The following is a 26,823-nucleotide window of genomic DNA, read 5'->3' on the forward strand; positions in this document are numbered from 1 at the left end:
GATTCTCCTTGCTTTGTTTCTTTGTAATTAAGGTTGTATGCATCCGTGACTGCCAAAATTCCTGCAAGGAAAGAGAGTAAAGATCAGGAGAAGGACATGAATACATATTTTTCCACTTGCAAAATCTTGTCTCTAATAAAGGAAAATGTATTTGTTGACTCCAACATGTATGGACAATCTTATTTTTCAAATGAGTAATTTATTGCACTTCCAGCTATTCTGGTAATTTCATTCATTCTTCTCTGCCGCAACCATGTCTGGGAAAGTCTACGGGAAAATATAAATGCAAGAATATGTTATAGCTATTAGGATGTATTATTTGTAATGCATTACTTGCCAAACATAGGTCCCAAAATTCCGTTTTAGTAGGTGCCTTTAAAATGTAGAACAGAAAACATGATTCCCGATATACATACTTCAACAAACATCTTTCACTCTTTAAAGACCATTGATATGTTTTTGTGTGGCAGCTTCCGCACTACATCTCCTCTTCGTAAGATATGCCAAACAAAGCACAAGATTTACACTGTTGTGCTTCTAAAAGCCAAGTGACATAGGTATGGCTGCTGAAGAAACTCCATTGGATGTGACCAAATTTGGTTGCAGTGATGTACCATGCGGCTGTCTTGGATTTTTGTATTTGTAAACGTGCAGAGAGCTATTTTGCTCAATTTGTAGCCTACCTTGTTTCTTGTTCCGACTGAATGATATTTTATACCATGTTCCATTGTTGTAACGATTTTCTGTTGTAAGAGCAAGAGGTCCTGAACCTAGATCAACAGTCAGTCTCACTTTGCCATCAACAAGCTCAAGGGACAAGAAATCTCTCTGGTAGGAGGATTAAAAAAAAAAAAAGAAAAAGAAAAAAAAAAAGACAAACAACAGATGAACTTTCTGAATATAAAATCTTCCAAAAGAATGTATCTTTGGCAGCTTTGGGCTACTGATTGAAAAAGTTTTGATAACTTGTACTTGGACAATATGTTACGTCCAGGACCTTTGCTATGTGTAGGAAAATCAGGTTATGTGTACCTCACAAGGATGTTTTCTTGTTTTGTTTTGTTGTTATTTTATTTAAATGCATCAGTCTTGATTACTCAGCAGGGGAAGGTTTAAATAACAAACGTTAAATATGCTTTTTTTGGATGATGTTGAGAATAATTTGATTTGACTGTTAGCATAATGATCAAACACTACAATGTTCGTTCTGCAAGAAGCAAAGAGCTTCTTTACACAGTAAAAATGACTTCCTGAATTTCATTAAAAGTGTCCCCTCTGCACTGTAAAAGTCAGATATCATTGTGCAACAAATTCAGGCAGTGAGTACATAAAGCAAACGAATAATGCAGTGACTCTGAAACAATCTGTATCTAAACAAAAGGCTTCTCCTCCTTCAGGAAAATAAAACAACCAGCTAAATATGAAGTAAACTACATGACATTACAATGAAAGTCTGGAGATAGGTCCAGGTCATACAGCTGTTGCAGAGACTTTTATTTATTTCAGTTTATCTAGTTCCCATCTTACAGATTCCATTTAATATGCTAGACGTTATTCGTTTAATATGATACTGTCCTCCTGCAAGCTCAGTTCCAAAAGATTTTACACTCTGCAAGGTTTGCTCCAAATAAAAACTAAATTGTTTGTTGTCCCTATTGTTTCCTTTTTTTGCCCTTAGTTAAACAATGACTATTTTTAGTCTAGAATTAAAACAAATAATGGAAAATTGTTTTCCTTGCATATTAGCATACATGATAATTTGCTCTAAAGAGCTATCTCTACGGTTCATGTCTTTGCTTTGGCTTGTGATGTCAATCACAGGTGATAAATCTATACAAAAGATAATAAATTAATACATGTATAAGAAGAAAGAAAAACTACAGTCATCTAAACAGTTTTTGACAGTTGAAGAATCTTATCCATTTTCTTACAGTGCCATTTGAAGCAAGATATAGAAGTAGCCCATTAGGTGAAAAGGTACTGAAGAATATTATGATCTGAGTCACTGTTGAGCGGAGTGCCTTCTCTACAACTGAGTATCCACTGCCATCAAAATGGAATGAAGTGTCCTCATCCTGTGGGCTACAGAATTAAAATATAAAAAACAGTTTAAAATGTTAACTGATGGTTTGTGATTTTCCAGTCATTTTTATACAAAATACAAGAAAAATTAGATCAGTTGGTGCAGCCCCCAGGCAGCATGATTAGAAAGTGTGGAAACTTGAATCTTGATGTTACAAATAACTGAAGGATTCCAGCCAAAGGTCATTTGCATTACAGAATTTCATGATACGTGATTTAGCAATGGGTAAGGATGTATACAAGACCAAAAAAAAAAAAAGTGTTCTTCCCTGATGTATGAAAAAAACCCAAATCAATGATTTCTTAGGGGAAACAAAATAATTGTTACAACACAAACTCTCTTACTTAAAACATGTTGTCCATTTATCAAAATGCTTTACATAATTGCAGGTAAAAGAAATGTTCTGTTAGCCCCTTTCCCTTCAATATAACACTTGCAAAAAAATCTCATACATTCAAGCAGCACCCTCTGCTGTTTCTATGTGAAACATTCTGTGAAAGGGAACATGGTCGATATTATTTTTTGAATTCCTTAAACATAAAAATAATACAGTCTGCAATCTCCTTTCACAATGATTACAAGAATGGTAGCAAGCTCAGTGGCTACAATTTTGCTATATTTATCTTTTTTTTTTTACATAAGGGTGCTTTATACTTCTTATTCTAGGAAAGAATAAATTTGTCTTGCTGGGAATTACTGGAAGGTAAACATTCTGAAATAGTTTGGTTCACTGGCAGTCCTTACTTTCAATGCACAAAACAGACCACAGCAATATAATCCCTCTGAAGAAGGGAATAAGTGATAAAATTCTATACAGTTAAATTATTTGACACCACTGGCACATTCAGATTCATGTGTTCAGAACTGCTGTGTGAGTTCATTAGTATTAGCTAGCACAGAAATATAGACTACAGTTATAAATTACTCTGAATCTGTTACTAAAGACAGTGAGACGAAATACCTTCCAAAACAGCCATTGCACTTGCCCTCTCTTTCCACATAGTTCCAAAGTCCAATAGATTTGCCATTCAGGGATGCCTCTCCCATGCACCCTTTAAAATAGGTCACTTTAACTGCAGGTGATTTCTGCAAGACAAGAAATACTTCATGAATATAATTAATGTCAAGTACTTCGAATATTATGCCACTAAATTTTTGCTTGGTTGTTTTCCTTGGACACTAACTTTGTTAGATACAAATCATAACAAAAGAACAAGACATTGTAGCACAATTATTAACAATTATCATTCAAATCATAATGGATTAGTTTTGCAGCAAGTGAAAACGTAAAATAACTATGTCCTTGACCTAGCTGCATGCCTCAGGCAAGTAGGCCAACAATGGCAAACTAAAAGCAGCCACGGAAAAAAGAAACGAAATAAATTCATCGTGTACCATCTACGTACCATCTACGTACCATCTACGTACCATCTACGTACCATCTACGTACCATCTACGTACCATCTACGTACCATCTACGTACCATCTACGTACCATCTACGTACCATGCATGCACACACAGCCTGTCCCAGCTAACATTTTATACAAAAATTTCAAGGGAAAATTATCTTCCAGATACTAGAACATCTTTACAGCACCTTTGCTTTGTGTTCGTGATTCTCACTTATTTAGGACTCTTTATGAGGAAGTGTAGTGACAGGGCAAGTGATAACAGTTTCAAAATGAAAGAGAGTAGATTTAGGTTAGATATTAGGAAGATATTATTTTCTGTGAGGGTGGTGAGACTCTGGAACAAGTTGCCCAGAGAGAATAGAGAAGTCCCGTCCCTGGAAGTGTCCAAGGGCAGGCTGGACAGTGTTTCAAGCAACCTGGTCTAGTGAGAGGTGACCCTGCCCATGGCAGGGGGGTTGGAACCAGGTGGTCTTTAAGGTCCCTCTCAACCCAAATCATTCTATGATCAGAATGCCCGGAATCTCTTGAGAAAGTAACCAACTCATACAAGTATTTCTAAGCCAAAAGTATATCTCAAACATGATAAAAACATTTTACAGAATGTTGACTTCAGAAATTAACCTTAATTTGCCCTCCAAGTCCTCCGATAAACATGAGGGTTGATTTGTTAACATCCAGTATGCTGGCTGTCCCTGGAGAAGTTGCAGATTTCGATGAAGGCTTCTGGCTGGAGTTCATTTCCTCTATGCTTAGTGTACCTGTTTTTCCAAACCTGCGAAGTACAAATACTAATAAATAGTTTTAGAAATCACCAGGCTTAATCAATATATGCTATTGGCTTCTCTTTTTAAGGACAATAAAAATCTTGTCACTGGAAAACTAAGATGGTTTGTGTTGTTTACACCAGGTTCACTAAGTAGCTGGACATTTCCACAATACAGCATCTTTATAAAATATACTAATAATCATTTTTTGTATCCAACATTTATGCCGTTCTCACTTTCATTACCTGGTTGCATGTATTCTGTGCCATTTGTTGTTGTTGATTTGGAAATCAGGGTATTCCACTCTTGTTGATCCAGAGCCCAAATCCCAAAGAAGAGCTACCTTACCACGTCGCATCTCCACTGCAAGGAAATCTGTCTGGAAAACAGCAGGTCTTACTCTAATACATGGCATCAAATACGTAGTTTCTGTTCTATGTATTTTAAACATGTAATATTGAGAAAGTCTTTCCAGATTCGTGTCCCTACATCCCATATTACAGGAGCTGACTTTCAGCAAAATCAGGCACAGTAAGTTTTCACTCATTTTTACTTCTTAGCTTACATACAAGTTGACACATTTTTCTTTATATATATATAAAAACTGTGATGTACATACACAGAGACATATGCAAATATGTACTTTTGAGTGTATGTGAAATAACCTCTCAGTCTGTGAAAAATTACTGCCTCATGATAGCATGCCACATAGTGCTTATAGCTGTACATTTATTAGGATTATAGAGAGAAAGAAGAGGAGGACAATGTGACAGCTAGCCATCACGCTGCTTTTCAAGTGGGTGGATGCATCATGCTCATGAGGGCCAAATTCAAGTACTTTCTCCATGATAACAGGAAAATTGCTTGATATACTCCAGCATGCTATAAGAAAGCCTTACACAGAGTAGTACATTATACTCCATGAGGTTAAAGCACAGCACAGAAAAAGGAAGGGAGATTTACACAACATGATCAAGAGGTAATGCTAAGAAATCAGATGCTTTTAATCTCTACTTTTGAGGATCTCTGGAATCACCTAGGGCAGAAAAATATTTCCCCCCTTAGGGATCACATTTGTCCGCAAGAGGCCTCACTTGAATTCTTAGTTTGAATATAAGTAAGAATAAGTATGCTCATTTAAAATATTTGACTACAACCACCATCAGTAAATGTATATCAAAAACCTACCTTTCCATTGCTACCCAGGTAGAAAAGGAGGTTATCTGGTTCGGCAGTTTTCACATTGAGTGTCAAGGTGTTGTAATTCGTAGATGAAATCTGGGGTTGGTAGGCACGAATGCAATCTCTTTCTGCTGATACTGCAACTTTAATCTGGCAGAGGGAAAGGAGGAAATGAAACCTGAACAAGTCTCTGTGCACACAGCATATATTTCTGGAATATATCCTTAGCTTCTGAACAGCAAAATGCATTTGCTGAGATACTTTCATGCAATCTAAGTATTGCTACCTGAGTTGGATCTTAGCAACCTCCTATGTATCACTTGACAAAGAGATTCATAAACAGAAAAGAATGAAATCTGTCATAATCTACTCATTCAGTTAGGAGATTTAAAGCCAGTAAAACTGAACTATTCAAATACTTCAGGAAATAGCAATAAATGTTGGGTCTGAAGCCTGCGTATCAGTAAAAGTCACTGTAATACCAGAAAATAAAGAAATTCAAAACTTTTTTTTTAAAGAAGGAAAATTTCTAGTGCATCCTGAGAGAATTTTTTTAAAATTGAAAAAAAGGCACACAGGCTGCAATAGTCCTTGTTATTTCTGAGTCTTATAACACAGTTTACATGATTGGTCAAAAAAATTGTGACTATGTTACAAGTTAAACTTTAATCTTTAGTAAAGAAACTCATACTCCTGTTGTCATACCACTAATTCCTTTGAATACTGTTTAGTGTACTGAAAGAACATCAATTCAAGTTAAATGTAATCAAACTCCAAAGAGCTTAGTAGTGTATAGCGTAATGACAGAAAACCCACTGTAACAGAAATGCATTAATTTCATCAACTTCATTAAATACGCCTGTAACAACTTAGTACCCAAGTCACACAGATATATAAAATTTCTCTCCTCCAGCAAAAGTTTACCAAAAAAAAAAATTAATTCAGAACAAACTCTCAAAATTGGAAAAGGAGATTTCACTAATACTTCTTTTCAACTTTGCAGGAACCTGAGGTTTATGACACTTCAGAAAATACTACTCCCTCTTTTTTGTGGTGGATTCGTTAAGCTTCAGTAGACTGTGACAGAGAAGCAATAACCGTATAATTAAAGAGAATTCCAGAAAGAACTGGGATCCTTTTATTTTTTTAAACAAAACTTTCCTAAACTTTACAATAACATACCCATACTAAAGCCAAAAGCATATAAAAAAATACTGAGTGCAAAGGCATTTTCACATTCCTCTCCTATTTTAGTAAGGTCTGTAGTACAGTTGCTTCACTTCTGTCTTTAAGGGGGAAGTAGAGATTTAAAACCAAGTATATTAGTCATCTTAAAGTATTCTGGATGCACGGCAGCTTCTTGCAAAGAATGTATGGAGGTGGCAGGGCATAAATGGCAAATTTACCGATAGAATCAACACTCATGTTAATAAAATGTGTAAAGATACTTGAAGTTATACAGAGACATCTCATCTCAATCTTTAAAACAAGCTTAGAAATTAAAATCTTGTCCTAAAATCAATGGCAGCATCCTTCCAGTGACTTGTCTCTTTCCTATCAAAACATCTCTGTGATTGCTTTCTGAAATACTGTATTTCATCATTTTTATAAGAAATAAAAGGAAATAGTTACTGGGTTGCTGTTCTGACAAACTCACAAATGCAGTAAGAAACTTGAAGCTAAAACTATAAAGTGTACCAGCAGCCTTGCTGGCGTGCTTTTAGCATCTGTCAGTGCTCTTAGGTAAATGCTAGGCTCTTTATCCCTAAAAACTTCCTTGGTGAAAGTGAAAATGAAGCCAGTTCAGTCTGGGAGAATGGAACTTACAGATGCTGCCTGCTTGCGGGCCTGGCTGATGAGCTCTTTAATTTCAGACAGGTTTCTGTTCAGGTTCTCCTCTAGCATTTTCAATGGTTTCAGCCTATCCAATAAAAGACTTGCTTGTGCTTCGACTTCTTTAACTCGTATTTCAGCTGTGATTGCTGCCAAAACATAAAAGAAATGTTGAGGCAGGTTGAAAGAGAAACGTACTGTTCATTGTTAAAATACTTAGCTAAGATGGCCTGTTCCTGATCATTTCATTGTCAGGAATTTTAAACGTCAATAATGAATATGCATACTTAATAGTATCCCGTGTGACTCCTCTAGAACTCTTTCAAAAAGTTAGCACATTTTTACTGAATTAGGAAGAAATTTTCAGTCCATCAGACTCATATTTAATGCCTACTAAAACTGAGTATCAATACTGCTTCTGTAAGCAGTGACATTTCTAAAGAGCAATGAAGCAGTAAACTTACCAGCTTTTGATGAATCAGTCATAAGTTCACTAGTTTTCCTCAATGTGTCATTAACTTGGGACAATGTAGAAGTAGTATTCAGCAGCTTTTGACTGAAATCCCCAAAGTGACTTAAATGCACCATGGCACTGGTGTTTGCAGATACAGCAAGGTCTTTCACCTCAAGTATGTATTTCCTTGTATCTGAAACACAGTTCCCAGGTTAAAACATAAGTCACAGTTTTCAGACATACTTGGGAATAGTAAACGTCTAGCTTCATAACACCACCATTATAAACATTGTCAAAACACTAGAAATGCTGTCAAGTCATGTTCCTTTTATACTAAGAATTATAATTTTGTTTGTTTGTACTCTTCAGTTGGTGAGGGGAGCTCCAAGCCAAGATCTACTGTGATTTAAGTTTGCTTCACTTTTGAACGTGCCATGGCTTACACAGTGGGTAGTTTACGTTCTATGAAACTAGAGTGTCAGGAGGTTGGTGTAACTCCTCTTGTCCAGTTACTCAGTTGGAAAACAGTCACAGCTATCGCCCTGAACAAGAACACGGTAAACATTCCCATCTGTATCCGGTGGTACAGATATGGATATAACTATAGATGTAATTACATTTGTTCATACACACACATAGATATACAAACAATAAAATATATTGCGCACATATTCGAATAATAGAATTTGCAGCGGGGACTTTTTACAAGGGCCATAGTGATAGGACGAGGGTTAATGTATGGAAGCTGGAAGAGCACAGGTTTAGACTAGATATAAGGAAGAAGTTCTTTATCCTGAGGGTGGTGAGGCACTGGAACAGGTTACCCAGGGAGGCTGTGGATGCTCCATCCCTGGAAGTGTTCAAGGCCAGGCTAGATGGAGCCTTGAGCGACCTGATCTAGTGGGAGGTGTCCCTGTCATGGCAAAGGGGTTGGAACTAGATGATCTTTGAGGTCCCTTCCAAACCATTCTATGGTTCTATGATTTTTAATAAAGGCTATTCTGGTTAGACTTTCAAGTTTTTTGATCAAAATACTTGATTAATCATAGCTTTGCATTCTAGGAAAAATGTTTTAGTTTTCATGACCAGCTCTGAATACAATACAGACAGACACAGAATGCTGTGATGGGGAACTTGATTCTGCCTACCCCAAAAAGAAGATTACATGAATACATCAGGCTCATAGTGTTTAAGTTCCTTGAATGAGTGTTGGCATCCAGAGTCTGAGACTTACAGTTTGTGTCCTGTAGAGAGCTGGTGAGGCAGAAGGTCTATTAACACCTTTTGCTTTGGGCTATGATCACTTTTACAGCAAGTTCACCACCCGCAACCTCATCATGCCTGTTATAACCCCTATGCTCAGAAGAGTAGGAAGATGCTACAGCTAGTGCAAAAAGCCTGATTTAGATCTGCATAGATCCTTCTTCACCACCAGTACCCTAAGCAGAGGGCAACGTCACTGTAAACCTCCACCCAGATTACAAGAGAGAAAACTTCAAGAAATGTAACAACAAAACTGAAATAAAACAATGTTAAGCTGAGGGTTAAGGAGGACAGTCCTACAATTTTAATAATACCTTAATGTTCATTATGTAGCTTTATGTTGGATATTACCCTGCAATTAACATCCAATGCGACGCTGTGAAAAGCTGAAATCGGGACTCAATACCCTCGGTGATTATTAAGCAGGTATTCTTTCCTGCAGTACTAGATGCACAGAGGATCACTCCTGCCTAATGTGGGTGTCGCAGAGAGTCAGACGCATAGTTTATATGAAGATTATACATACATGTTCACAATATTTCCGAGAAATTATTAACATATTAATTATTTTCTGAGAATCCTTTATCATAGGTTACACCACCCACTCCTGCATGTGCTTTATATTATAGTCTCTTGGTGGGCTTTAGAGATAGTTGGTGGTTGTTTACTTCATCCTTCTCTTCAAGACCATGTTCCTTTGGTGAACTGTAGCCTGTACTCCCTTGTTCTTGACGACGAGCAAGGTCTGCAGTCTTGAGGCAGCCTGTGCCTGTTTATCTCACAGTAGCCTTGCATTCCGTTCTCAGAGATACGTCCTGCTCAAAGCATTACGATGTGTGTACGGACGCATCTCACAATGCCATTGTTACATAGTTCATTGCTGCTGCTTGTTAAAAGGCTTTTAGCAAGTAAATTTCCATCAGGCCCTCACTTCAAGTGTAACTTTATTATCAATATCACCCTTCAGTGTGAGGTAAAAGCCTAAGATGGGTATTTTAAAGCTTTGGACTTAGCATTTTATCTGGATATACAGTACAACCCAATAACCCAGGCATAAAGTCCTTGTGAGCGTTTTTCTACCTTTAAAAAGCATTATTAAGGTTGCAAAGTATTTTAGACCCTCTTATTCACAACCTTAAAGACATTTTCTCTATTAGTTTCTGTGAACTCTACATCTTGCCTTTATCTAAAATAATGACTATTTTTTTTAAAAGGAAATTCTTTTGTTTTGGAAAAGCATAGAAAGAACAATTCAATTAATTAAATGAAGTCAGTATTCACAAGAAGAAAATATTTAGATACAGTATAAACAATTTTGAACAAAAAAAAAACTATCAAAAGAGGCAAAACCACATCTAAGTTTCTTTCTGCATGGGATTAATTATTCTAGGACTACATTCTCTTCTTATATCAGTGCAATTATATTGCTTTCAGAGCCTCTCCTGATTTACAGCAGTGTGAAATGAAAATCAGACTACAGACCTTATGTGATAACCCAGTTATGTTTCATGGGTTTACTGAAAAAAAAAACCAGAAAATACTCCTTGTGAGGAGGCTAAATGAGTCTTCAGTATAGTTTACTGCTAGTTCTCTGCAATCAGATGACAAAGAGGATTTTATTACAGTTGTACTAGATGGTTCTGTAGTAAGGAGAGTGTCAACATAAATTCCACTTACCATTAGGCAACGCTCTAAGTGTCAACAGGGAATCATTAAGATGGTTGACAATTTTATTAGTACTTTCCTGAATCTTTTTCACCTTTTTGTTCAACCCATTCAATCCAAACAGAAAGCCTGTTGGAAGAAATAACTTTGATTTTTTAATGCATAAACAAATACCATACAACCCACACAAACTCTATGTATAGGTATAGCAAGCATCCACTTATTTAATCAATGGAAATTTTTTTTGTTTTTTGAACAGAAAGAGCCTCTACTCCACTCCTACAAAGTCTATGTTCAAACTGCCTTTGAATTTCCATTGAACAGACCTCAACACCTTGCTAATATCTTTGGAGTAATAAAAAAAGACCAAAAAAATGAAAAAAAAAAAAAAGTATTTTGGAACTTAGAGAAACTCAGAGCCAAAAGGCACTTCACACAGACAAAAAAAAAAGTCCACTGTATTTCAGCTGCGTAGAAAGAACAAATAAAAATTATTATGATTTAAAGGTATCAGCCTACATACTTGTGCAATCTATGATTAGATAAAATTTAATAAACTAATTTTTTCAAGAATTATGTTTGGATTTTGTCTACTGCATAATCTCCAATTATTTAAATCATAATATTTGGAAAACCAGCCATTTAAAGAAAGTACTGTTTGGAGGTAAATGAGGTATAGTAAAGGCCAATAGAGAAAAATTATATTCTTACCTAAAAAAGTAAACACTACAAGACTCCACCATCCATTACACTACATGATCCCACAATACATTAACCTTAATTATATGAAAATATGTATATAGTCATGTATAGTCATATGCAGTATTTTGCCTCAGCTAATGCTCATTAGGGGCCGGTTAGCTCAGTCAGTTGAGCATTGTGCTAACAACGCCAAGGTCATGGATTTGATTCCCGTTCGGTCCCCATGCGTTGCCTGATCTCGTCGAGAAGTGGCGTCCCTGGCGACAGGCAGGCTGGATTTAAAAATGATCTCTAAAGTCAGCCTAGGCCATTCTATGATTCTATGATTATAAAAAAAAAATCAAAAACAAATACAAAAAGCACACCAAAAAACAACCACACACAAACAACCACATAAAAAAACCCAAGATAAATAAAAAGATATAGAAACAGCAATGTGACTCTAAAATACCGACCATCACTTCTCTGCTTCAGATTTTTTGCTTCATTTTGAAATTTGGAGCTAAGCAGTAAAGCTTCTTTTCCAAGAAGACTGAGACTCTCCTCTGGCTGAAAAACAGAGACATCACTTGCTACATACAAGTAAAAAGAAATGCAACTGAAAACATTAAAGTATCTGCGAATGTCTACTTCAGGTTACTGAACAGTCTCATTACTTATATTTTATTTATTATCTCATTAAGCATCAATTAAAAAAATACAAGTTGCAAACTTTCTTTCAAGAATGTGACACTGAATCTCTGAGTTAATCAAAAAGATGACTGTGAAACAAAATGTACTATATTTCAGTTTAGACACTGTTACTGATTCAACGTTGTCTTTTGGAACATCAGTAATTCTAGTTCCAGGCCTACGTCAAAATTCCCAGCAATGAGCACACTGAATTAAGATACCTCTAAATCCCAGTCTTTAAAGCGTTCTTTTAATCCACTTCTCTAACTGCCAAATCTGGACAAGTACCTTGAAGGATTCATGCTGTACAAAGCTTTAATAAGACAGAGTGCTGTGAAAGAACATACAAGCTCACAAACAATGCCACCTATTCTGATCACTGTCATATGAATGCATTGCCATATATTTGTTTCTCCAAGCATAATGTGCGTGGCACTCATAAAACACAGCCCATTCCTTCCTTAGGTTTTCAATCAGGAAAAGCAGAAAGAGGTTTGGGAACTTAAGTTCTACAGGAACGCATGTCAGATGACTGATAAACACTCACAGAAAGAAGTCCAGTCCAGCAAACCATGCATTAGATGTTAAAAAAACCCCAAACAAACAAATAAGAAAAAAAGGGTAAAACGGTACTATGGCATAGAGAAAAACAAGGTAAAGAGAATATGAAATTTGGTACCATTACTGCCTTGGAGTACAAATTCAGGATAAAGTATATACTAGATGGTAGGATAGGCTGTCATATGTGCCTCCATCAAGAAGACTCAAGTTTCAGCAAGGACAAAATGAATTAGAACAAATATTCGAAAGTGAGAAAGGGAAAGGTGTCAATCAAAATACTAATACTGATACTTACCAAATCCAAAGGGCCATTCACAACTCTAGATGCATCATCTGCTAAACTCTCTGTTCTTTCAATAACACTTTTAACGCTGGAGTGGGTGTGGATAGCAGCAGTTGTGTTCAGAGTCACATTTCTTACTTTAGAGAGGCCACTAAACAGAGAATTAATAAGTAATTCTGTTTTCATGAGAGTATCTTAATCAAGCACCAAGTTCCACATCTTCGGTTACAACATAAACATCTTTTGAGAATACATGATGCACAGGAAAAAATGAGCATGCCTTGCCCTGTTGTGTAAGGGGCTTTAAGTTCATTATTTTGAACTGAAAAAAAGGATTTCAAAGAATAGTTTAAATTTTTTTTTTCTGTTTTGTTCCTTTTGTTTATGGTCATTTTTTCAATTTATAAAGTCACTTAAGTCACTTAGAACAAACAAATCATGTTGCTTAAACAGAACAGACAACAATCAGCTTCATAGCTGAAGCTCAAAAGCAAAGAAATAATCTTGAAAGAAATTACAAGCATCTGAAAGCTATTCTGTATTAAATTCTACTTTAGTGAATTCACAGTAAAGTCAGTAGCTGATCAGCGTTACTCACAAGTAAAATTTTCTCTTCTCAAGCTTAAAATACATAAATTTCCCAATCTGAAACAATTTAGCTTTTACCATATATCTGCTGAGCTTAAAAGACAAAGTAGTAAGAATTGTAGAATAATTTGTGTTGGAATGGACCTTTAAAGGTCAGCCAGTTCAAACCCTCTGCAGTGAGCAGGGACATCTTTAACTAGATCAGGTTCCTCAGAGCCCCATCAAGCCTGACCTTGAATGTCTCCTGAGATGGGGTTTCTACCACCTCTGTAAGTATTGAAATGCCTCAGTATGGTCTCCCCGAAGGTTCATTTCCTTTTAATTAACTCGAACAACTTCCTCATTATTAAATTCTAACAGTCCATTTGAGTGAACCTGAAATTGCAACTTACTTCTGCAAGATGCTGTGAAAGCAACAATAATGGAGAAGTAATAGGAATAGCTTCTTGATGACATTCAGTGATACATTGACAAGAAGTATTCATATACAGACCAGAAGCTTTCCGAGACATAGCATGTTACAGTTACTGGGCATTTAATAATCAGTCATGTCAAACACAAGACTAATCAACCACCTCCACATCATTCAACAAAGGTACCCTGCACTAAAATTAAAACGCATTTGAAATGAAATGTGGAATAAAAATTGATCATAGAATAGTTTGGGTCAGAAGGGGCATTTAAAGATCATGTAGTCCAACTCTCCTGCAACAGGCAGGGAATTTCTTTAGTGGATTAAGATACTACCTATTTAAATATGACGCTGCTCTAAATATCTCCCAATGTTTTTTGAGTTTATCACCTCTCTAGGGCATCTGCAAGTCTTTGGAACTGCGTGGCATGGTCCTCGGCTCTGTATACCAGGTCAAGCACTCCTCTCACAGACATCTGCATCACCAGCTCATCCACATGGTGTCGCAGTTTGGTGCTCCATAAGACTAATCCATCCTGGTGGACCTCCAGGTTCTGCACAACAAAATGGTTTCTTTTTTTTTTTTTCAATAGCAAAATACACCCAAATGGTATCAAAGAGGATGTTAAAAATTACGAACTTACAGATGTAGAGTTCTTTAAATCTTGGGCAAGAGCAGCAGCAGCGTTCACTAGGACCTTCCCTTCTTTAATAAGCATGGTCGAGACTTCTTCACCTTCCTTTATATTTAGCTTTTTGTCCTATAGCATAAAAATCAAATGGTTTATAGTAAAGTCAGCTAGTGTAGATGAGTTAACATATTTAAGGTGTCACATATATTAACATATTTAAACATGTACAATTTTATTAAAGTCTAAAAAGCTTTTAAACACTATTTCATATTTGATAATTCCTATGCAACAACACTGATTGTCCAGTCTTACATTTAACTCTGCAAGGTTGTTAGAGATAAGAGGAAACAGGCGATTGGTCTCATTGACATTAGCGAGTGCCTCATTCACCAGGTCCTGGGCATCTTGCAGCCTGCTGTTGTGCTTTGATAAGAGCTGGCTTGCATCCTTTTTTAATTCAGCAAGCTCCTGCTGGGGTTTAAGATATTCTTTCTGAATCTGGATCAATAAATTTTCTGCAGCCCTGACAAAGAGAAGAATCCAAAAAAAAAATGGAGAAGGAGAAACATAAGCATGGATTTCTTGAGGAGAAAATGGGGTCATATAAATTTAAATGCACCTTCTTACAAAAGACAGCAATTTTTTCCTACAATAGCACACATATACATGGTAGTTTAGCTACTCATCTTAGCACACAAAAAGATGACTGCTTAGGGAAGAAGGCAGTAATACAATTCATAGATTTTGTATACAGTGACTAGAGGTGAAAAGAGTTAGGATTAATCACTTTTACTTGGACTTAATGTGGGACACCCCCCCGATGAAAACCTCTACGAAACATTCCTCTGGGACTGCTATCCATCTTAATTGCAGTGATTTATACATTGAATGTAGGATCAAAACACCAATTATGAGAATTGATACCAGAAAGAAACAAGTAACTAGAATTTAAAGACATATACTCAAACGCTCTGAAAAGTTTAAATATCAAATAAAAATAAAAAGCCTCATTAAAATGAACACTAGAATGAACAATCTCTGGAGTTATCGTTTTAATGGGTAACAGACATTATCATGAAAATATCAAGTCCTACTGAATTTGTCAGCTGTTTATCTCTTCAGTTGTTCTATTTGGTAATATTCGCAACTCGTTTTGAACACTTTCCAGTATTGAAGGAATTGAACCAAAAACAATCCTGCAAGTCTGTTCTTCTGTTTCTCTTCATTTCAGCACATATGCTGTACATTTCGACTCCTTTTACATAAACGTTTGTCCCTTTTAATGTGATTTCAAATCATATGGATTTTTAGCCAAACCAAAAAAATCCTACTTTATTTCACAATTATCCACAGGAAAACACATTCCATCTTTCTTACTGAATAGCAGATGTGGACTTGCAGATTTCCTAAAACTAATAATTCAGAGTCCTTGCACTCAGAATCCATAGCCTTAAAAAAGTTACAAGAATTACTTTACAAAACATTAACATGTTCCATTTCAGCATAGAGTAAAAAGGTTACATTCCAAAATGATTTGGAACTTTGCAAACGTGTGGAGATCTCAATTCCAAATGTTGCTTAACAGTGTGTCGTCCCAAGCTCAGTCTGCTGTGAGCCATGCGGTAACTTCTGCGTGGACTGGCAAGCTCTTTATTTAAATCAGTTTTGAATTTACAGCTGCATTCCATGATAAATTCTGCAGACTAAACAAGCTTATAAATCTTATTAACTCTCTTCTTCAATCTGTCAAAGGACAGTTATCAGAGAACTTTCATAAATTTCAGAGCATATGAGTGAAAAAGTTAATTTACAAATGCCTTGTATGACAGCTCAAAAGATGATGTTGAAAGTCAGAACATTCTGTTGCTATGTAACAAGACATTTTGAGACATTTTTCTAAGTACCAGGAAAAGCTATTTGAAGTTATAAGTAAATACAGAGAATAACTGGTACATTTCTAGTCCATTTTCATGTCCACTTAGCTTTTATACCATTTAATATTCAGTAAAAGGACAAGCACAGGAGTCTATTGAACAAAATTAGACATGCTACCAATGCAAATATTCTATCCTGCCTACCCCAAAACACTTAATAAAGAAAAGCTAAATTTTCAGAAATATTCCACTCTGGTCTAAATCTCTGCCCCCTGGTGCCAATGTTAACATGCTTAGAACTTCTCATGGGCTGGGGCAATACTTCATATTTCTGAATCTGGAACAAAACTTTTGCTGAGCATTGGAACAGTCAATATTTCACATTGCTAAGTCTGACACTAAGCACTAACAATGGATATTAAAGCCATTTAAAAATAGCCATTAACTGAGAACAAATCAGGACAATGGAATACAATGCTAAACTGCGGCTGAGAATGCTGAAATAAATGCTTCGGTTTCATTTGCAAATCTGTGTGATGCATATTGCAGTGACAATAAATCGTCATGTCCTTCAGCAGACCTGACATGTCCTGGGCTTGCAACTGACTGAGACAGTTCTATGACACCTCCAAGCCAAAAATAACAAGGAGATGTGCATTAGGGCCAGATCTGAAATTAACTGAAACCAGTGAGTATTCTCACTTATTCCAAGGGAATTTTGGATCAAAACCACATCAACAGGTTCTGGCTGTATTAGCATCACATGGAATGCCCAAATAACTTCAAATCATGTAAATCCAAATTCAGAGTTACTACAGCTCCACCTGGGCTAGTTATCCATCACACTGTTTCTTACTATGGCACAATGTTTCTCCAGGTATCTCTCCAAAAAAGTAGTATTCCATAGTATAGACATACACAAAGTTTTCGCTAGAACAGGCTTACTTTAGGACACTGGTAGAATTATGGTGCTGTTGCACAAAATCTTTCTTGCGCATTGCATCCAAAAGGGCAGAAATATCATCCTGCAGGCTCTGAGATGCAGCATTTGACAGCGGGAGATCCAGGCCCAGTGTTTCATTTAGCGACACAGCAACTTCAGCAAGTACTAAGTGGAAGAGTAAACAATTTAGTCACAGCACTAAAAAAGAATATATGTGAACCCTCTGTGCAAACTGCAGCACTTTCCATGTAAACAGTTCCTTCAGAGTTGTGAACGAAATAGCCTTCTAAATTCTGTAAAGGAGTGGAAATATTTTAAAAGCAGGATACCTTTGATGGTTGTATGTACTGTGTCAATAAATCCAGTCAGTTCTTGACTTTTATTCCTTGTTTCCTGAGTCATTGTGTTAAGTTGCCATGCTTTTTTCAAAAATCTAGATGACTAGAATAAAATCAGAAATAATCTTTGACAGCTCTCCTAAAATGCTGATTAATTTAAGTACCACGCTATGAAATCTCAAAGGATTTCTTCACGAGAGCTAAGAACAAAGAAGCCAGCACCTACCTCTTCATGCAGCTGATCAATTCCTCCTGATAAACTCAGAAGATTTTCTTTTGCTGTATCTACTGAGTAAGTTGGATCTTCTCTGAGAACTAATGACCCCTATAAGAAACAAGAAGAAACAGCACACTGTAATTTAAAGACTTTGTTTTATGTCCACAAAACTTTGGGGAAAAAAAATAACTATGCAAACCATTTAAGGTTATTTATATGTTTTAAATTAGTGATTTACAAAGCACATAAGGTGAGATAAAGCAATTGTATAGAGAGAGAGAGTTCACGCAATTATGTGTGCAATTTTTTTAAGCAAGGAAACAAGGATCCAGACATGCTGTACTTTCAGTCAAGCAAAAAGAAGGAAGCATATTTTCTGCTTCTCTGATTCTCAATTTCAGCACAGTCTGAGCTGCCCAAATAAGCCACTTTAAGACCCTTCAAACTCAGTGCTTCTATCCAGTCACACAACTGCTAATGTTTCGGCAGCTGGTCTTGTCAAAACAGCTGTATTTACAGTGTATCTGTGAGGATGACTCCAGAGGGCCCTATATTTCCATGTCAAAACCTAGTGCATGGCACTCAGGAGTTCAGGATTCTGGCCCTCCAGACAAGAAAAGGTAACACAAGTTGCCCTGCAAATCCTCTCACCTCTAAGAGAGGACAACAGGCTGCATTTTGCTTCAAGGCCACCTCAAAGCTGCTCTATATAGCAATAAATAGGCCATTGTACCCAAATGTATCATATTTGATAAAGTCAAGGCCTGCAACAGAACACTACTTCTCTAAAGATGCAAAGAAACTTAAGGCATTCCTTAGAAAGAAAGCAGGTCTGGGAAAGGTTATTTTTAGATTTCAGCTGTTTCAGAGCCAACCATTGTTAAATACCATATTGAGTATCATTTTGCCCAACTTTTTAAAGTTTTAATGCACAGTACTATCCAACAGCCTTGTGTCAAATGTAAATTTCAAAGTCTTCTTCAGCATGAGGAAAGAACAAGTGACAGAAAAGCTGAAGCTCTTGAGTCTCCTGGGATAAAGCACAGCAAGGTTTCTTTAAAACCTCTGTTCAGAAACCTAGAACGGGACAGCAAGTACGTATGTCTAGGGACAGCAAGTATGTCTAGGGACAGCAAGTATGTCTAGGGACAGCAAGTATGTCTAGGGACAGCAAGTATGTCTAGGGACAGCAAGTATGTCTAGGTATGTCAGGAGGAGGAAAGCAGGAGGCTTTAACTAGGAAAACTAGAAAAACAGAACTACTAAGTCCACAGATAGATTGGTTTTCAAAGAACACTGTGGCCTTAAACAGAAATGGCATCATAGTCACAAAAGGTTTTCTATCACTTTTAGCAACCCATTTCAAAGAGTGACAGCTGGCTGACTTTTGATATAAAAAAGTACGCACTTAAGGAGAAATTTAATCTGCTTTTATTTTTACATAAATTTGATCTTTTTTAATAATTGGAGGGCTAAATAAAACCTATATAAGGAATAATGTTTATAGTTCCATAAGATGATACTCCTAAACAAACACAAAACAGTTACAGAAAGCAAATCAACTGTATCTTTAAAGTATTACAGTAATTAACTGTTTATGCATTATGACATAAAGGAACAGAAGCATAACTAAAGCTTTATAACTAAAAGGTTAACAAATAAAACTAAAGGATAAGAGTATTGCTGCTGAAACATAAGCATATAAATTAATCATGTTTGCCTTCAGATATTGTAATTCTTAACATTTTGAAGTACAGCGATAGGAATTCAGTCTGCCTTACATCTTAACACATTATTTTGATTTTATTGTGCAATACAAAGGAGATAGCTTTGTTTCTGTCTTAGAGCTTGTCTTGCTTGACTCCTTGCTGAGTAGACTCTTATCAATCAATGTGCATACCTGAATCATCACAAAGTGATGACACATTTGAGTCATCGTGAAGAGGATTCTGTTCCATCTCCAGCTTTGTGCAGAGACTACATAAACTTAATCCTTAGAAACAATACATTACCTTCTAGAACCACAAAACGGGTTATTTCATGCATTGTTTAAGGGAGAGAGGAGCTGGAAGGAAAGTTTGCCACAAGCAGCCTGAAAGCGTCCAACACTGAAACATTCTACTTGGCTTTTGTGTCCTGAGATAGACAAAAGAGTAAGACACTTGGACTGCCACACAATCAAAAGGAAAGCAAATCAATACATCACGGGCACCCTGGCTAACAGAGAAGCAGCCTAACAGATTATGGGAGGGCTTTAGGCTAACAGCCTCAAGATAGATCCCTTGGCAGCTCATTAGCAAAAGGAACAAAAACGGAAAAAAGACCTGGCCTCATATTTCTATTTCACTGCTGAAAATTATTTCCCTTGCTTTCAGTAAGTCTAGGCCAGTGGTGGGGTTGCTCATAACCCGAGTGAAGCACATACAAATAACATATAGCATGTTAAATCCCAGCGTTGATTGTAAAATATACACTCATCCATTTATCTAAAAGCAAGTACAACAAATAAAAAGAAAGTACTACAAGCAGCTAAGGTGTATTTCTACCCCAAACATAGTGGTCTCAATCTGGTTATCACTTACACATACACACATTCAAGCCAAGAACTTTAAGAGGGCTTCTGTGAAAACTACTAGCGCACAAATGACTGCAAGTTTTGCTTTATAGGTGTGACCAAATACTTTTACTATTTGTATTTTTACCTTCAGATGTTTTGTTGTATTCTCCAACTCTGACAATATCCCATAGGGCACACGTGCAACACCAGTGAGGTTCACTGAAAGCAGGGCCTCATTGAGATTATCCAAAGTGTTTAACAAAACTCCTGTGCAGTTGTCATCACAAGCTAAATAAACCATTTAAAGAGGAAGAAGTAATATTAGTATTAAAAAGAAGCCACCAAATACTGAAATTGATTTTGATTTGTACAGCATGCACTTTCAGCTTTTGAGTTACAAGTAATTAAATATAATAATTCTGACTATACAGATTTGTAGTATTGCCTTTCCCTTCCTGCCCTAAGAGTGAGCCTATTCTAAACATACTCTCCTTAGGTTAACACACACTCAAGCCTTATTGACCTTGCTGGCTATAGAGCTGCTTGCTGTATTATAAACTTACTGAGCCTATTTACCTATATTGCTATAAATCCAGGGTGATGCCACTGACACTCACTCAATAAGGTTAAGAATACAGGAAATTCAAGCTTTAGTGGTGTAATTTCATTTATTCCCTTGGGGTTCTTTTTACTTACACAAAGCAAAATCTGAGTCATAAATCCCAATTAACTGTAAAAACAATTACTGTATTTGCTTCATCTTTCTGCTATCCACCCTCTTATAAGGAATTACATGACTAATTATTGGTGGAATATCACTAATTATTGGTGGAGAATGCCTACATATCTGGGATAATTTCAAAAGTATTGTTACAGGACCCTCACATCCAAAGGGTCAATAACATAAGAATTCAACATTTTCAAATAAATAAAGGTACAATACAGACAGCAAGTATTAAACAAGTATTAAAATCATACATCCTTAAACTTGTCCGTAACAATAAAAAGCCACTTTAAGCATTAGCTGCTTGTCTGATGTCATGATCTCTACTGTAGTTCCCTGTATTAAGAGAATAGTTCAGGGTGGAGAGGACCTCTGGAGATTATCTAGTCCAACCTCCCTTGTTTTACAGAGACACTAAGTTGCTAAGACTTCTTTCATGGAAAGAATAGGGCCTGACATCATAAAAACATTGAAGAAATAACTAAACATCACCAAAAGAGACCAAAGCCCACGGGGAAAGTAAAGAATTTCAAAAAACACCTACAAATGCATTCATCTCCCACAAGAAGATGCCTCGGTTCACACTCCTCACAGAGCTGTCCTGTCACACCTTGCTTGCAGAGGCACTGCCCAGTTGCATGATCACAATTAGCATGAACAGAGCCGTTCCGATTGCACCGACACGGATGGCAGCTGCCATCGGGAAGCTGAGGGTCACCATAATAGCCAGGGGAGCACCTACACAGGGAGGATGGGACACTGAACATCAAGGGATACTCATCATGAAATTAGATGTTATATTTGTCTTTGAGAATCACCGATCACTTTTGGTTTTTTTTTAATTAATGGCTTCCTAACAGTAACTAACAAATCACTCTATGTTCTTGAGCACTCATTCATACATTTATTTATGAATACTGAATTAACTAAGTACAAATACAGCTCATATCAATCAAACTGTGCTTGGGATTTGGGGATAAATGGGGACATCATGTGTAACTCACCTTTCACAGTACTGTCCTTCATATCCTGGGAGACAAGCATCACAGTGGTAATCCTGAACACCTTTCAGGACACAAGTGGGACTAAAACTGGAGGAAAGATAAACAAATACCTGCTAGCACATAACTGGAACTCCTTACAAAGACAGAGAACATCTTCAGCCACGAGTCATGTATTGCAAGCAACAGCATCCTCTGCTTAATTTGACGCAGTGTTCTAGAATTTGTACTTTAAATTAATTTGTTTCCTTAAAAGTTTGCTTTCCCAGTGTGACTCCGCTACTGTATAACATGCTAGAGCACCTTATGGCCTTCCTTTTAAATGATAAGCTGATGAAAAATGGATGCTGCATGTTATGGCTACAATACACATCTAGCTGAGATTTGCATGAGAACATCAGAGTTGGTAGACTCTTATTCTGATTCAACTATCCACAAGCAAATAACAAATATGCTTTTCAAACTTCTGGAGAAAAAACAGCTTGCACAGCATTCTGATTTTCAAATAAGAAGTTAACTGTTGCTCTACCAAATAAACAGATGCAAAAATTTCAAACAAAAGAGTCCTTGTTCTTCCCATAGGATCCATCTCATGAAAAGTTCCTGCATTGACTGGACATGGTCTGAATCTTTGTAAATGCAAAAGCAACTCAAATGTCAAAGCAACTTGCTCCATTTTCTACAGAACATTCTACTCTTAGAAAAAATTTACTTAATAGGTAGCTTTTAAATGTCTAAAAATTAAGGATATATGATAACTAACTCCTGTTGTCATAGCACAGGAGGAGTAGGAGGTGAGGCATACAGAAATACATTAAAAAAAATCCAGAATGCTAAAATGTACACTGGATTTAAGAAGTTCTAGTTACCTAACAGAGTTGGCTCTGGGACAGGCACACAGAGAGCAGTCGTTAATAGATCCAATTACTTTCCCATAGTAGCCTGGGGCACAAGCACTGCAGTAATCACCAACTGTGTTATCTCTGCAGTTCTGATACACAAAAAACAATTCAGACAGTTTAAAACAACAACAAACAACAAGAGGATCTTTATCTTCCCCAATCAATAAATGTACACTGTTTCCAACAATCATCTTTAAATGTCACTACCCATTGGCCAGCATTCTCTGAGTTGAGGAACCTTTTATGTAAAAATAAAGAGAACACCAGTGTATTTTCTCTAATGTGAATTCCCCTCTCAGGCAGGCTGACCTATTTTCTGTTCCAAATTTCCATTAAGGTTTATATATTTCTGCTTCTATTAATCCAATTCAGGCCAGGTAATCACAGTATAAAGCAAAAAATTCTAAAAAATAAGAAGCAACTCATGGAAAAAATAAACAGGATAGCTGGACGAAAAATAAAGTTTCAGTGTTTCAGCAACTACATCAGAATACTATAAACCAGTGACCACCCACGGTTAGCCTTCACAGATGCTACATTTAATTTGTCAACAGTACTAATCAACAGCCAGTGCTATTAATATTGAAACACTACATCTATATTATAAACATAATTTGACTAGTTCCCTAAGTGAGTAAAATTCAGTTTCTCCTTCTTCCTTTTCTTTTTTCCCTTTTTTTTTTTTTGATTCATATTCTTGCAAGAGTGTATTTTTCAGAGGTTAGTTGAAGACAATAAGCAGGAGCAATGCAGCTTCCTACTTTATGGAGCAGAAATCAGGTGAAAATCACCTCTTTGGTCTACACTACTCAGCCAGAAATATCTTAGTAATCTGAACACATAGGTGACCTGCAACAAGAAGCTGAGAGGACGAATTACTAGTATTCACTGCTGTCAAAGACCTGTGTGTCCTGGCCTCGTAGAAATAAGAAGCATAGTTTTTACTCATAGTTTTTATCTCAATAAATACTTTAGGACCAAACTGAAAGCAGCCTGAAGGACTAACGAATCTCACTTAAAAACTGACTTCAGGAATGAACTCAGTAGAAGTTGACTTTGAACTAACCAACATAACAGTGGAAAAACAAAGCAACTGAAAAACCTCAGGAAATATTATTGAGCCATATCAGAGAACAGGCTTAATGTGCTTTATTTGGTTTGCTGAGAATTTGCTGTCCACATGGCCGTCAACCCACAAGAGAGAAGCAACCTGTTAGTCAGATGTTGTCCCTCTTTGCAACCTTTGGGATAAAACGAGAGAAGTGAGCAAATTAATTTAGCTGAGGGATATCCTTACACCACTTTAGTATCTGAGAGTTAAAAGAGCCTCACTTAAAACTGCTCACAGAATCCTCTTACTGAGAGACAAAGAATTTGACTTTGGCCTAGTCTGTGGCATGGTGTGGCTTATTCCTCTCCTCTGCTTTTTGTTTGTGTGACTAAACAGACCCTGGCCAGAGCAGGGACAGAAGCCCCAGAAGTTTCAAGAAAAACAGATGAATTAAACTGATACACAAGTCATTTTGAAGTAAAATTAGGACTAAATCCATTAATTATTTTTAAGGTTTTAGCATCTTTAAAGCTTGATAATTTTACTGAACGGACCTGAAGGGAAACACTACTCAGATTTTTAGTTTTTCAGAATTGGAGGGGAGGGGGGGAAATTTTACTTGATTTAAATAGTACAACCATATACTTCTTTCAGAAATTCCTTCCATAGGTTACTGCTCACATGACATCAACAGAAAAACATATATATTGTACGTACCAAGCACTTTCCAGTTTCAGTATCACAGGTTTCACTATGGTTGTTGCACTGACATGGCACACAAGGTGCTATCAGAGAGTGAGGCTCCTTTACACCAAGTTCTGTATGTTTCCCCCTGTAGTACCCCGGAGCACAGCTCTATTTGTAAGGAGAGTAAAACAAAAAAATGCAGAGCTATCAACAGTTATGAACAATTTTAAAAGCTGTTTAAGTAACCTTTTTTTATTATCTTACCATTAGACATCTAAAAAGATTCAAAGATTCTGTACCTGACAGGACAATCCAGCATAACCAGCAGGACATCTGCATTGCTCTACAAGATGAGCTCTAGCTCTGCCTAGATGCATCTCTTCCATTTTCACTGCAATTTCCATGGAGATATTTGCAATTCTACAATATAAATGCAGAAGAGAGCATGAATATCTAGAAAAGTCCTAGCACCAAAACTGAGATCCAAATATTTTTATCCTTCAAGGTCAGGGCTACCATACATAATCTCCCATGATCCCCTTTTCTTAAGCAAATATGTCAATAAAATCTGAAATTTTTTACTTATTTATATGGTTTCAGGACCTACAACAGCCAAATCAGAAGTACTTCAAAGCAATATAGGTTGATTCTTGGTCTGTGAAACTCGACAAACCCACCATGCAAGAGTATGTGTTTCTGCCTCAGAAACATTAGACAGAAATGCATCTGTTTTGTCCCACAGAATTTTCAAAAAATTTAACCAAAAGGGGGACATGTGAATCAAAAATAATCCCAAATCTGGAGATGAAACCACACTTCACAGCTGTAAAGGTGTACAGATATTGGATTTTCATTGGATGCTTGTTGCTAGTCTCCAAACTGATAGATGCAATGCCCATATCCCATCTCCTCTGTCTCAGTAGGAACCTAGTTTTGTTTAAAATTGTAGTGAAATTCTACTGTTCTGAGGTGTGAATATTTTACTACCACTGTCCAGTGTCTGTAAAGCTACAGAAGAGGCACAGATTGGTAAAAAACTAAGAACTCCAAGAACTCAGAGAACCAAGTGTTTCAACTGAAATTAAAAAAAAAGAAATAATTTAGAAAACATTAACTATATCACTCATCCTGCAGAACACTGCATTAGCCTGAAAGGCTCTGTGCTTCTTTATAAGCTTTTCTATTAAAGTAAGCAGCATAGACACTTGTGTTTTGCAGAAAGCACTGAAAAGAATTCTGCTGCCATTAAATGTCATAAATGTTTTATTATAAGAGGAAGAATAAAAGTCATAAATAGGAAATTGGAAGTTTCTCTAATTTGAGTTAAATCTTTACTGTACAGCTTACATTTCTAGGTTAAATTATAGTAAATGCAATATAATAAGCAAATGCAATCAGAGATTTCTTTACCTGCTTTGCTGTAATCCTTGGCCATAAGCTGCCTTGATAAGGATGTATTCAACGTTGCTTAGCACAGACATGAAGTCGGAACGTAAGACAGGCTCATCAGACACAGAGTTAAAATACTTCCAAGAATCCTAAGGAAATATAACATTATTAAAAGTGTTCAAGCTCACTTTCAGGAAATAGTCTCTTCCTCCTTATGTGTTCTTTCAGAAATCCTGTCACAGTGACTATGTCTAAACTTTAGGTGCCAGAAAATCCAAAATCTTGCTCCGTGTGAGAACACGACATGTTTTGTAATATTTCTCCTCTCCTTCCCTGCACTCCACTTTCACGGAATCATAGAACAATTCAAGTTGGAAAAGACCCTTGGGATCATTGAGTCCAACCACTGACCCTACACCACATGTTCACCCCTAAACCACATCACCCAACACACACCTAAGCAACACTTAAACACATCCAGGGATGGCAACTCAACCACCTCCCTAGGCAGTCTATCCCAGCGTCTGACCCCTCTTTCCGTGAAGAATTTCTTCCTAATGTCTAGCCTAAACCCGCCCTGTTGCGAATTGAAACTCTTCCCTCTGGTTCTGTCCATAATTACCTGTGAGAAGA

At 36.7% G+C, this 26,823-nt stretch overlaps 1 protein-coding gene across 1 annotated transcript in view; it reads right to left on the bottom strand.

The window, feature by feature from the left end:
- The window catches only part of LOC104270630 (laminin subunit alpha-1-like), a gene marked incomplete at both ends in the record, with an annotated part of 34,318 nt that extends 7,979 nt beyond the window's left edge, over positions 1–26,339 (bottom strand). Inside the window, 25 exon segments of the mRNA XM_009865046.1 lie at positions 1–61; positions 684–828; positions 1,932–2,082; positions 3,045–3,169; positions 4,118–4,268; positions 4,506–4,639; positions 5,449–5,592; positions 7,270–7,424; positions 7,740–7,922; positions 10,670–10,786; positions 11,815–11,908; positions 12,888–13,026; positions 14,266–14,429; positions 14,520–14,636; positions 14,820–15,030; positions 17,327–17,489; positions 17,654–17,765; positions 17,889–17,987; positions 20,582–20,724; positions 21,705–21,898; positions 22,165–22,251; positions 23,031–23,152; positions 24,832–24,969; positions 25,101–25,221; positions 26,212–26,339. The exon segment at positions 1–61 is cut by the window's left edge and continues 37 nt beyond it. Of these exon segments, the coding sequence (XP_009863348.1) occupies positions 1–61; positions 684–828; positions 1,932–2,082; positions 3,045–3,169; positions 4,118–4,268; positions 4,506–4,639; positions 5,449–5,592; positions 7,270–7,424; positions 7,740–7,922; positions 10,670–10,786; positions 11,815–11,908; positions 12,888–13,026; positions 14,266–14,429; positions 14,520–14,636; positions 14,820–15,030; positions 17,327–17,489; positions 17,654–17,765; positions 17,889–17,987; positions 20,582–20,724; positions 21,705–21,898; positions 22,165–22,251; positions 23,031–23,152; positions 24,832–24,969; positions 25,101–25,221; positions 26,212–26,339 (3,398 nt within the window).
- Positions 26,340–26,823: the final 484 nt, after the last annotated feature.

This window comes from Apaloderma vittatum, unplaced genomic scaffold (genome assembly GCF_000703405.1).
Source record: "Apaloderma vittatum isolate BGI_N311 unplaced genomic scaffold, ASM70340v1 scaffold21142, whole genome shotgun sequence".
NCBI classification, from domain to species: domain Eukaryota; kingdom Metazoa; phylum Chordata; class Aves; order Trogoniformes; family Trogonidae; genus Apaloderma; species Apaloderma vittatum.